This window comes from Zeugodacus cucurbitae, chromosome 5 (genome assembly GCF_028554725.1).
Source record: "Zeugodacus cucurbitae isolate PBARC_wt_2022May chromosome 5, idZeuCucr1.2, whole genome shotgun sequence".
NCBI lineage: Eukaryota > Metazoa > Arthropoda > Insecta > Diptera > Tephritidae > Zeugodacus > Zeugodacus cucurbitae.
The window spans coordinates 61,939,670-61,952,156 of record NC_071670.1 but is presented as its reverse complement, the minus strand read 5'-3'; the positions used below and the strand labels follow the sequence as shown (position 1 = coordinate 61,952,156).

Here is a 12,487-nt window from a genome sequence, read left to right as displayed (position 1 = left end):
TACATTTACACTTAAATAAACGAGTTTATATAAAGTATATATTTATATAATGTATATACATATGTATATGCTTATAAATTTGCTCAAAAGTGTTGTGGAGAGCATACACTCGACAGAAGGCAAAAAGCTACCCTACAAGCAATTACACATCTCTAAATATATTTAATTAATTTCCAATTGCCTTCAATAAATACTTTTCCAATAAAAAATGTAATTATATTATAATATTTGTTTTTATATTCAACTTAACACCATTAAATCAACAATAACATACAATAGTACAATCAAACAAAAAAACGGAAAAAATCGAAACTAAACATTTGTAACAGCTGGTATAATTTTTTTATAGTATTCAATTCCTTTCAAGTAAACATCCGCTTGCAAGAATTCATCGTGATCATGCAACAGCACGGGTGTGTGGTTCATCGGCGAGAAACCAATGGCTGGAATGCCAACTTGACGTATATAACGACTGTCGGTGCCACCGGGGAAAACGAGCGGTTTGATTTTCAGCCCACTAAAACAATGAATAATATTTTTAATAAAATAATTAAAATAAATAAAATAATTCAAATTAATAAAAAAAAATAGAGTTTATGCTTACAGCTCGGTTGTCGCTTGCTTGAAGGCCAACCAGTAGGGATTGGAGTCATCGATTTTTGTCGCTTCCACTTTGGGTTGTTTTTGTTCAAATTTAATTTCGATGCCGCCACCAGCTTCCTCACACCATTTATTTAGCTGCATGGAAATTTTCAAAATATAATTAATTAGTATAAAGAAGAAGGAAAATTATGTGTTATTCTATCAAAAAATAGGGTTTAGGAATCAATAGTATTTAATCTATTTTTTGCTTAGAAAAAAAAAAAACAAAATTACTTATTGTTTGACTGTTTTATTGGGCTCTCGGACACTTTGGGTAGGAAGAAAATCTACGGATTTGAAGGTAAAATCTATCTCAGGATTCATATTAGATCCGCTCTACTCGTATCACTCTTTCAATTCCCACCCTTGCTGAGGAAAAAACGGCGAATGAATTATTTTCTAAGAGTGTTGGCTTTATTCTTCAATCCATGAAAACCTTGAACGAATAAAAATCCAGATCTAGAACAATAAAATACTTGAATCTTATTGTCTCGAAAATACTTCTTAATAAATTAATTGACTAGTTGAACTAAAGAGTTGCGAGTCTTTATCATATTAAAGAAGCATTACCATGGAGGTTTTAACTGCATGGCACCAACTTCTCGACACATTTTTAGGGGATCAAATAATATAGTAAGTATCGAAATTAGGCCCGGCAGATTGGATCAAAAACCCAAAAATGGATTGTCATAAAACGATTATTGTGGTCAAGAGATCTAAATTAAAGTGGGCTACCTCCCGGACCGGAGATACATCTCGAGTAACTTTGGTAAGAAACTGATAATTATTGCATCAAGACCTCAAGACTTAGTTGTCTAAATTTTTCTTCGCATCGGCGGAAATCATACTTAAACCCAACTTAATATCCAATGGTATGACTAAAACACTGTTTGCCGTTTATAGCAACATATATAGCTTCGACTTACCTGTTTTTCGTGGGCGTCATGATCAACATGCAAAGCTAAACGCATATCGAAAACGGCAACCATTGTTGGTGGCACCACATTGCTTTGCACACCGCCATTCAGACGGGTTAGATTAATGGTTGTGACGTCACCAATTGAAAGTGAACTATCGCCTTCTAAACGCGCCACTTCGCGCTGTCTGAATTCCGACAATTTGTTGAGAATATAATGGAGTTTCTCACCAACGGTATTTTTATGCAACAACGAACCATGGCCGGCAGTGCCGCTGAATATGAAATGGACATCTGGAATATAATTCATATTATATAACAACAAAGTAAATAAATAATAAAGAAATCGTCCGATACTTACGCCAAATACTGCGCTCCGCATAGTAAACTGGGAAGGTTTCATCCGCCGAGGCGATGCCTTCATCGAGCGAGAAGCCAACATTTAATTTTTTATACTCATTCGATTGTACAAATACGCGCATGCCTTCTGCGCCACCGATTTCCTCATCTGCAAATAGTTAGTTAATTATTTTATAGTCAAGTTTATTATTTGATAAAAAGTTTATCACAAATACGAATGCGTCGCGTACAAATCATAAAACACTTTATATGCACACAATGAGATTAGTACTCATACGTGCCGTACACGTAAATACATATTTATTTACCTGGCACGAAAATCACATGAATCGTACGCTTTAGGACCACATCGTTTCGGCGCAGCGCCCGTATGGCTGCCAGATATTGCATGCCCACACATTTCATGTCCTGCGCACCACGCGCGTATATGCGACCCTCCGCGTCGATGTCGGCGGAGAATGGTGGGTGGGACCACTTTTCCGGGAACACCGGCACCACATCCATGTGTGAGTTCAAGACAATCGTTGGCAGATCTGGTTGTACACCCACCCACGTTATCACAACGACCGGTTTGGTTGGACCCGCGGGATAGTAAATCTCAATAGGTAAACCCAAGTCGATGGCTTGTCTTTTCAGGAATTCCACGCAGGGTTCTGAGGAGATAGGGATTTATTTTGTAATTTTACGAATTTAAGGTTGTCATGGAGGATGTTTTTATATCATCTATGGGATATGAGAGTTCTAACGAAAGTTAAATTGATAATATTTTGTTTTTGTTTTTTTTTTTCAGAACTATAAAAACTCACGAAGAGTAAACGTTTACGGTACTTATGTTGACGATATGTATGGCATACGAAAAGAATTTGAAAACGTTCTGAGATTTCGAAAACTTTGTTTCTTAACATCGGAATTGTTTCCATTATTTTGCCAAAATTTGTCCAATAAAACCTATCACTTTCATAAGAACTCGTATCTCATGTTAGTTTAGCACTTTCTTAGAATTATATACACATTATACTTACCATAATCGACGTCTGGATGCACACTTGGTATACGCAGATATTCACGAAATATTTCAATCTCTTGATTATTCTCCCAAGAGCTCATTTTGCCGTCAAAATCTATATACAAAATAATTGGAATTACTAGTATCGGGAACTGTTCACTATTTTATTAAAAATTGCAGAGCTGAGTAACGGTTCAAATGTCTCTTTAAAGCTCAAAAAAATTGATCGAGGATTTAACCGTTTTGAAAAGTAAACAAAGTAGTAACAATGATTCAAGGATAGATAGACGTTGAGATAGAGAGGGAATGAGATCTGAAGTGGACTCATACGAAACTTTTGGAATTTTTACTTAGATAGGTATCCGAAACCGTTCCTTAGAGTGTTAAGATAAATGAGATAGAGAGGGAATGAGATCTGAAGTGGACTCATACGAAACTTTTGGAATTTTTACTTAGAAAGGAATCAGAAACCGTCCCCTAGAGTGTTAAGACAAATTTGTTTTGTCATTCTACTACTTAAATTTGTTTGTCAAAATTATATACACCATTGGAACACATTTCAAGCGCGGCAAGGTGTTCCCACGATAGTTATCGAATTGACCTAAAAATTTATATCCGGTCGAGAAAAGACACTCCAGCCGTTTTTAACAAAAGCTTAAGGCTAATGATTTTTATAGCTGCAGCAACAATAGCAATAATAATGGAATATCGCATTGAAGCAAGTGTGTTCAATATGCAACGGTAAATAGCATAATTTATATATGTAAATATCGTTTTTATGCCAAATATTGGCACATTTACCGCTGTTGAATATTGATAGACAATATATCTCTCATGAATGATCCAGATACAAATGTATGTTGAACGCCAAAAAAAAAAAGAATTTTCGACAAAAACGAATATTGACTTTATTTTCACACAAATAAAAAATCAAAAGTGATAAAATGGGTGACACTCGCAGCTTTTTAGGACAGCATCACGATCGCTGACAATTTATATGGCAAACAGAGCAAAATTTAATTTTCCGTTGGCAGTAAACACATATTTTTTTTAATTTGTAAGTTATCACACATTTTATATTGTTAAGAAACGTCGAATCACCTTCTTGCTTCGTCTTGTATTAAATAATATATTCGTGTTATATTATTTCTGCGCACAAATCAGCTGTGTTTTTGCTTGGGGAAATACGTATTTTCCTATTACTAGATTTTCTTTAATATCATATACACACAATCGCGAAGTCGCTTTTAATACTGGAGAGTTGGACCGATACGTCAGAGTATTTAAGCATTTTGCACACCAGCCGATAAGCAAGCATACGCTTTACGAACGCTTGTGGGCATACGAAGCTGTGAGATCTGTGAGTAAAGCGCCGCAAATGTGTGTGATAGACCCTTTAGGGAAACGCGCTAAGTTACTTATAGTGATAATTGAACAATATGAAGGCGATAATGTCAATGTTAAATGTTTTAAAAATAATAAATTCGATCTATAAAGAAATACAGTTCGGTGTCGAGCAGTTTTTATAATTAAAACATAAATTTTGTGTCTAATTACGACTTTTCCAATACGGTATATTTTGTAAACACTCATTTCTTTTAATCGTTTATGCTAATAAAACACATATTCACACGGCAAACGAACTTTCACGAGATCAGCGAGAGTTTTGTAATGGGTGGCTCAGATACCTATAGATTATAATTTTGATAAAATGTGAGATGGTCGAATAATTTTGAAATAAATGGAGAGACCTATCAGTTATAAGCTGATTTCTAAGCGTTAGAAATTTGGGAGTGATGAATAGAACAAAAATGTAAAAGAAAACAAGAAAAAACGTTAACTTCGGCTGTAGCGAAGCTAATATACCCTTCACAGGTGCATTTCTTTTAGTAACTATGTATGTGTTTAAGCAAATCTAAAGACGTAAGAAAAAGTAAGTAAAAAAAAAAGAAAACTAAAAAAAAAGTAATGCTTTCTAGCCGGGTTGTTTGCTAGAAACATTAAGGTTATATAGTTAACCGATCTGAATAATTTCTTCGGATATTATTTTATTACCTTAAGCAGTAATCCATGTCAAATTTCGTGAAGATACCACGTCAAATGCGAACATTTTCCATACAAGCCATTGATTCCGATCGTTCAGTTTGTATGGCAGCTATATGCTATAGTGAACCGATCTGAACAATTTTTTTGGAGATTAAATTATTTCTATGAGCAATAACTCCCACCAAATTTCGTGAAGATATGTAGTAAAATGCGGAAGTTTTCCATACAAGCCCTTGATTCCGATCGTTCAGTTTGTATGGCAGCTATATGATATAGTGGTCCGATATCGGCAGTTCCGACAAATGAGACAAATGAGCTTCTTGAAGAGAAAATAACATCTGCAAAATTTGAAAACGATATCTTAAAAACTGAAGGACTAGTTCGTATATATACAGACAGACGGCAATCGGCTCAGTTCAACATAATGATCATTTATATATATGTATACTTTATAGGGCCTCCGACGCTTCCTTCTGGGTGTTACAAACTTCGTGCAAACTTAATATACCCTGTTCAGGGTATAATAAAATGTAACAAACTTCCGGAGAATAACATTTATTTTGATACCCTAATTGATACGAAAAGTGGTCGAACATATTCGAAAAGCGACTGACTGGATCACTTGTCTGAAAATATTCAGCCATAATATTAAATTCTATCCGTTTTATTTCTTCTTATAATTCAAATGTCTAAAAAAACACCCTTTATATGTATACAAAGTGAACTTTGGCACAAAATTCAACTCAATTTTTTTTATTACATATACATTTTATAGCAAGAGGAGAGAAACCGATGATTTTAGTATTTGTTTCAAGTCTAGATAATTTTTCCTCGAAGGATCCAAGCGTTCTTCTTTCTATCTCAAATTTATTATTCAAGAGGCTGAGTGATTATTTTCAAATATTTATTTTTCATAAATTTTAATTTGTTTTTGAACCAACCATTACAGCCACAGGCATACCTCTCTGTTTTGGCTTTTCTCATTTGAAGGCAATGTTTTGGTTTATCTATATACTATGTACATATATCCAAGTGACATAATATGTATAATAAGCGCATAGCTTAATATACATATGTACATACAAATATATGTACATCATGTATTCCTTGATAAATCTTATCACAAGAGATTTTCGAGTAACATAAAATTGTATGGTCCATAAAATTTATATTACGTCTGGTTGTAGTTTGTCTACTTATAATTATAATTATCAAATAATAGCCAAAAATTATAAAATTTAGTTTTCCCTAATACTTTGCTCACTGTGTATCAACAGCACAAAATTAAATTATTTGTTTTTTCTCTATTTTTGTTTTTGTTTTTGCTCTACGTTGCGAATTGTGCAAATCCCAAATGATTGTTGAGATAATGCAAACCGGCATTGAATGTGTATTGAGTAGAAACAATAACAACAGCCACCTGTAAACATTTACTGCTCAACGAATGCCGAAAACAATAAAAAAAATAAATAAAAATCAGAGAGAGCGAACGAGAGATTGCTTTTATAAATAAAAAGAGTCTGTCACTCTTATTGTATAAAAAATTAAAATTAATTTTTAAGAGCAATTCTCTTTTGTCTCACAATCAAAGTGTAATTTATGAATAATTTATTTTTAAATGCGAAATGGACGGAAAAATGTGAAAATCAAACATTTGCTGAGAGCTCGTAGTTCTACAGCGTTTTCGATTTTTAAATTGTTTGTTTATGTTAGAAATAATTAAATAAATTTCTTTCTATATTCTTACAATAAAACAAATACATCGCTCTCCTCACAAACCACAGATTTCTCAGAGTTTTTTCGATTACTTTTTTCTTGGATAATTAAGTTTCAAAGGTAAAATAAATATGAAATTAAGATGGCTTGCGGTTACTTGTTATCGACGCCTTCTTTTAACCAGCCAAGTAAAAAAAAAAAAAATAAAATGATTTGAAAATTCAACAATAAAGCAAGTCTAAATCATTTAACAAATGTTAATATTGACAATTTGTTGTGGAAGAAATGATATAGGATTATTTGAATATATAAAAAACTTGATATTGAAATTTTCATAGAAAATGACTCAATCTCCAGAATCACGTTATTCATGGGGATCACTACCAGCGACGTCGAATCTAACAATCTCTTGCTAATAAAGACGGCATCTTAATCCACATAAGTAGGTAGGGACTTGTAAAAAGGTTCAAATATTGAATATTTCTGTATATTTAGGAAAAAAATTGGATGGGTTTAAAATTTTCAAAATTAAAAAAAAAAAATTATTATCTTATTGAATAAAAATAAGATAAAAAAAAATTGAAATATTCCCCGGATCAAATCCGAGAAATTTCTAAGAGATACCCTTTTTTGAAGTTCCGTCCATCATCGGCCACATCAGTTTAAATGTAAAACTTTAAACGTGTTTATCTCAAAACTCAATTATTTAAGTCGGTGGATACGATTTCTCGAAAATTAATGAAGCTTTTTTCAGATTTTGTAAACATTGAAATAACTAGTTAATGAACGAAGGATTTTTTTTATTTTTATTGCAACTATTTTTTTCAAACCAATGCATATATGAAGAAAATTCAAATTTCAATATTTTATTTTCCCTTCGTTCATTAACTAGATTTATCCATTTAATATCGTAATATTTTTGGTTTATTGTTTTTAGATTAACTAATAATGCGTTATGATGTCCACGGCAAAACCTTTTTTTGGGCACGTCATAGAAGATGAGGTGCCAACGGCCGAGTTTTCAATTTTTTTAAATTTTATTTATTTTTTTTTTTCATTTTTCTTAACCCCTTAATAGATAACGTTATAATGAAGATACTGTGGAATCAAGTACCAACGTCACATGGTTTGAAAAACTGACTGACCCGAACGTTTAGATATTACAACAAATGAGATCGAAAATTTTGTTTTACCTACTAACTAAAATTTGTTTTAAGGAGCTTTCGTAGCCTTTAAGTAAAAAAAACCATTTTCAGCCGATTTTATTGGTTGTTCATCTATAACGAGCAATAACTTTAGTACAACAAAGTCACGTAACTGCTATCAAATAATCTTTCTACGCGTTTAAGCCTAAAAGAAAATAATTTAATAAAAAAATTTCCCTTATCACTTTATTATACAAAATATATATAATAGAATAATAATCAAGCGAAGAATTGCAAATTAAAACAGCATTTAGCATTTGCAACTGGATAAATAGCAATTGTTATCACTTGCCTTAATTAAGCGCGCTATCAGATAATCGCTACTTAATCTTAAGAAACTGCTGAATAATGCTATTTAGACATTTCATTTCATTTGCACCAATACACAGGCAAGTGGAAAATTATACCTGCGACACTATAGTACACTTTGAAAACCACAAAAACTAAACAAACCTGTTGCACGAGTGGTGTGTAGTTGTAGTGACTATTTTTGTTGCTGTTGCTGTAGTTGTAGTAGTAAATAAGGGGCACATAAATTTAAATAAATTAACTAAGTAAATTCGTTGATCAAACAACAACTTGTTGAAACTGTTCTACTTGTATTCATATGTCGTTGCAGTTAGCCTCACCTATGTACACATAAGTGATAAGTGCATGGCGGCAATACCCAGTAGGGAATTTTTGAAGTTGTGAAACGAAAAAGTAGCATTAGCAAATTTTGTGTTTGGAAATAGTTGTTGGTGCATTTATTTATTTTAATTTTAATTTTTAATTTTAATTTTAATTTTAATTTTAATTTTAATTTTAATTTTAATTTTAATTTTAATTTTAATTTTAATTTTAATTTTAATTTTAATTATAATTATAATTATCAATTTTAATTTCAATTTCAATTTCAATTTCAATTTCAATTTCAATTTCAATTTCAATTTCAATTTCAATTTCAATTTTAATTTTAATTTTAATTTTAATTTTAATTTTAATTTTAATTTTAATTTTAATTTTAATTTTAATTTTAATTTAATTTTAATTTTAATTTTAATTTTAATTTTAATTTTAATTTTAATTTTAATTTTATAATTATAATTTCAATTTTAATTTCAATTTCAATTTCAATTTCAATTTCAATTTTAATTTTAATTTTAATTGTAATTTCAATTTCAATTTTAAATTTAATTTTAATTTTAATTTTAATTTTAATTTTAATTTTAATTTTAATTTTAATTTTAATTTTAATTTTAATTTTAATTTTAATTTTAATTTTAATTTTAATTTTAATTTTAATTTTAATTTTAATTTTTAATTTTAATTTTAATTTTAATTTTAATTTTAATTTGACAATTCGAACACCATTAATGCGAAAAAAAATATTTTCCTTTAAATAACCTAACCTAAAAAAACCTAAAAAAGCCTCAGAAATATTTCGTACCATTGATTCTGATTTCATCTCTTTTTTGAGTTTTTGAAATGAGTGGTCAAGTTTAAAAGATCTTTCCTACAGGCTGTTGTGTATAAATATATGTACAATCAAGCAATCAGCTGTAGTACTTGAGCACTTAGAATGTTACCCAGTAATGAATGACTATGAAGTCTTAAAGCATTTCTTCACAATCAATCTGAAAGAATTAAAAAAAAAAAAAATGTCAGTAGAATGAAAGAGCAAAGTAAAACGCATGAGATCATCTTTGACATCTGAGTAAAAATATTTATCGGGTTTCTATAAATCTAAAAATATACAGTTGGCCACCAAATTGTTATTAATTTTTCAAACTTCACTGAAATATCACTTTTGGAAACGCACACTTCAACTAGTTACCAACTAGCAACATTTAGTACACAATTAGAACACTATTAAACTGACACCAACGCACTACCGGGTATATACGACTAGTACAAATTGACATAAATTTTTGTTTAAATACGTTAAAACGCCAGATCGTTGTTGGAAATTGTATTCAGTGCATTGTTGAAACTCGGTGTTGAACGCTGCTCTAGAGTAATATAAAAAAAAAAACAATGGCGACGAAAGCAGATTGGGAGGCCAATGAGGAGATACAATATTTTCAGGAATATCTACAAATACCAAGTGTGCATCCAGATCCCAATTACGGTATTTTTCGAATATAATTTTCCAAGTTTAATATAATTTATACACTCTTGTTGCCATAGAACCATGTGTGGCATTTCTGAAACGGCAAGCCAAATTGCTCGATTTGCCCATACAAGTGCACTATCCCGCTAATGAACGCAATCCAGCGGTGATCTTAACCTGGCTAGGGAAGGATCCCACGCTGCCAGCGATACTTTTGCACTCTCACATGGATGTGGTGCCCGTATTTCCGGAGAATTGGACACATCCACCGTTCGGCGCTGAAATCGACGATGAAGGACGAATCTTTGCACGCGGCACACAAGATATGAAATGTGTGGGTATGCAGTATTTGGGCGCGATACGTGCTCTCCAACGGAGCGGTGCACAATTTACACGCACAATTCACATATCGTTTATCGCAGGTATGTATGTACATATATCTGAGTATGTATGACTGTTTAGAAAATATCAACTAAAAGTGTTTCTATGAGATTCTATGCGAGAGTAGTATATAGAGATAGTAGTAGTGACACAATTGTTGTTAGCTATTTGTATTCATTAACTAATCTACGAGTAGATCTTATCGAAGAGTCCGCTGTAGTTAGCGCGTAGTTTATGTATACGATATATTGGCTGGGGGTAAAAATTTACCAATATATGTTATATGACAATTTTACGTTTGACTGTTAGCGGTTCTTATTTGATTTGACAATAACAGCTGTTTTATTAGCAACATAGAATCGGTTATCGATATAAGTAAACATGTGTATTTGTTTGAAATTTATATAAGAATTTGAAACTGGTATGTTTGTTTTTATACTCTGATATATACACATAGTTTTGAGGTATTCCTTTCAAGTAAACCCGATAATATTTGGTTAGCGACTTTCACTAATTACATTTATTAAGTTGAACTTATCACTTGTTTTTCTTAAATTGCTATAAACACTTTTTAAATTCACAATAAATATTCTCTTTTCGTAGCTCACAAAACAATTTGGACGTCCTTAACGTTTTTTTTTTCTAGGTTATAATATTTCAAATTTTATCTGTATTGAGATTAAAACCGTTTTCTTAATACTTTTCTTTTTTCACAGCAAATTTGAAGACCAAAAATATTTTCGTTTTCGTAAGTTCTAGAATTATGTTTAATTTTTTTTTTTCAATTTAACATAGACGAGGAGATGGGTGGTCGCTATGGCATGCGCCCATTCGTGCATACCGCAGCTTTCAAAAATCTGAATATCGGCTTCTCACTAGACGAAGGTTTGGCATCGCCCACCGAAGAGCTGCCCGTTTTCTATGCCGAGCGCAGTGTGTGGCGTGAGTATAGAGCTTATTTTGGCTGTTATGAAAAACAAAACCCGAAATTCACACAAAATTCTTAAAAAAAAAACACCTCTCGCAGGCGTATATTTTCAGATTTCTGGCACAGCTGGACATGGCTCACTACTCTTGAAGAACACCGCTGGCGAGAAACTCAATTACATTGTCAACAAAATGATGTCTATGCGCGCACAGGAACAACGCAAGTTGGAAAATAATCCGGAATTAACTATTGGCGATGTGACCACAATCAACTTAACGCGCGTTGGCGGTGGCGTACAAAGCAACGTGGTGCCGCCGTTGTTGATGGTTTGTTTCGATGTGCGCTTGGCGATTGATGTGGATCAAGTGGAATTTGAAAATAAGGTAAATGTCATTAAATTTTTTGTAAATTTATATTTTAATTAATTTTAAATCAATTTTATACTTTCACCTATTTTTCAACTATTAAGCTACATCAATGGTGCAATGATGTTGGTGGCGGCATTGAACTTGAGTATGAACAAAAGCGTCCGCGTGTCGCGCCAACAGCCACCGACAAAAGCAATCCATTTTGGGTGGCATTTGAAAGTGCCACGCAGGAATTGTAAGTTTTTGTGAAATTACTTTTTTATTTTATTTTATATTTAACTAATATTGAATGCACTTTCAACAGGGGCTTAAAAATATCCAAGCAAATTTTTGCTGGTGGCACCGATAGTCGTTATATCAGAGAAGTCGGCATACCAGCTTTAGGTTTCTCACCGATGAATAAAACGCCAGTGTTGTTGCACGATCACGATGAGTTCATTAGAGCAGATACTTATTTGCGTGGCATTGAGATTTACAAGAAGATTATAGCAAAATTAGCTGAAGCTTAGGTTTATCATTTATATAATATCTCTGTATATGAATGTATATCTATGTATTATAGTATTTATATTCGTAAAAAGTAAGTAAATAAATATTACCCTTGTTTATCATATTAGCATAAATAATGTAGTATAAAATAAAGGAACTCACTTATATAAAAGTGGTGTTATACTGCCATAATCCATATACATATGTAAATGATGCTGCATCAGATAGCACGTATATAATCGAGTGCTGTTAGTAAGTAATGTGTTATTTATTGTTCAGGCGTACAATTTATGCACTTAATTTGCTGCAAAGCACTCTTAGTAACAGAATAAACACTT

General features: G+C 31.9%; 2 protein-coding genes and 1 long non-coding RNA gene across 3 annotated transcripts; 2 read left to right on the top strand and 1 right to left on the bottom strand.

The window, feature by feature from the left end:
- Positions 1–214: 214 nt before the first annotated feature.
- Positions 215–4,189, bottom strand: LOC105208905 (aminoacylase-1). The gene is made up of 7 exons (XM_011178997.3): positions 4,026–4,189; positions 2,941–3,039; positions 2,227–2,571; positions 1,920–2,066; positions 1,569–1,852; positions 605–738; positions 215–517 (listed from the first exon to the last, which is right to left on the bottom strand). The coding sequence occupies exons 2-7, from the start codon at positions 3,023–3,025 to the stop codon at positions 313–315; spliced, it is 1,200 nt and encodes a 399-aa protein (XP_011177299.1). The 5' UTR covers positions 3,026–3,039; positions 4,026–4,189; the 3' UTR covers positions 215–312.
- LOC128922008 (uncharacterized) lies at positions 3,146–3,459 on the top strand. Its single transcript, XR_008471281.1, has 2 exons — positions 3,146–3,282; positions 3,385–3,459. It is a non-coding gene; the product is annotated as an uncharacterized LOC128922008 (long non-coding RNA).
- Positions 4,190–9,832: 5,643 nt separating the features above from the next.
- Positions 9,833–12,286, top strand: Acy1b_0 (aminoacylase-1B). The gene is made up of 6 exons (XM_011178999.3): positions 9,833–10,001; positions 10,061–10,405; positions 11,160–11,306; positions 11,392–11,675; positions 11,762–11,895; positions 11,965–12,286. Exons 1-6 carry the CDS (start codon positions 9,908–9,910, stop codon positions 12,167–12,169), a joined length of 1,209 nt encoding a protein of 402 aa, XP_011177301.1. The 5' UTR covers positions 9,833–9,907; the 3' UTR covers positions 12,170–12,286.
- The last annotated feature ends 201 nt before the right edge of the window (positions 12,287–12,487 follow it).

Excerpts from the sequence above, each read along its gene's own strand:
- LOC105208905 (XM_011178997.3), bottom strand. The coding sequence starts at position 3,025 with ATGAGCTCTTGGGAGAATAATCAAGAGATTGAAATATTTCGTGAATAT. Across the intron at positions 2,572-2,940 it reads GCATCCAGACGTCGATTATG|AACCCTGCGTGGAATTCCTG; the intron begins GTAAGTATAATG and ends CTATCTCCTCAG. Across the intron at positions 2,067-2,226 it reads TCATGTGATTTTCGTGCCAG|ATGAGGAAATCGGTGGCGCA; the intron begins GTAAATAAATAT and ends AACTATTTGCAG.
- Acy1b_0 (XM_011178999.3), top strand. The coding sequence starts at position 9,908 with ATGGCGACGAAAGCAGATTGGGAGGCCAATGAGGAGATACAATATTTT. Across the intron at positions 11,307-11,391 it reads TGCCGAGCGCAGTGTGTGGC|GCGTATATTTTCAGATTTCT; the intron begins GTGAGTATAGAG and ends CACCTCTCGCAG. Across the intron at positions 11,676-11,761 it reads AAGTGGAATTTGAAAATAAG|CTACATCAATGGTGCAATGA; the intron begins GTAAATGTCATT and ends TCAACTATTAAG.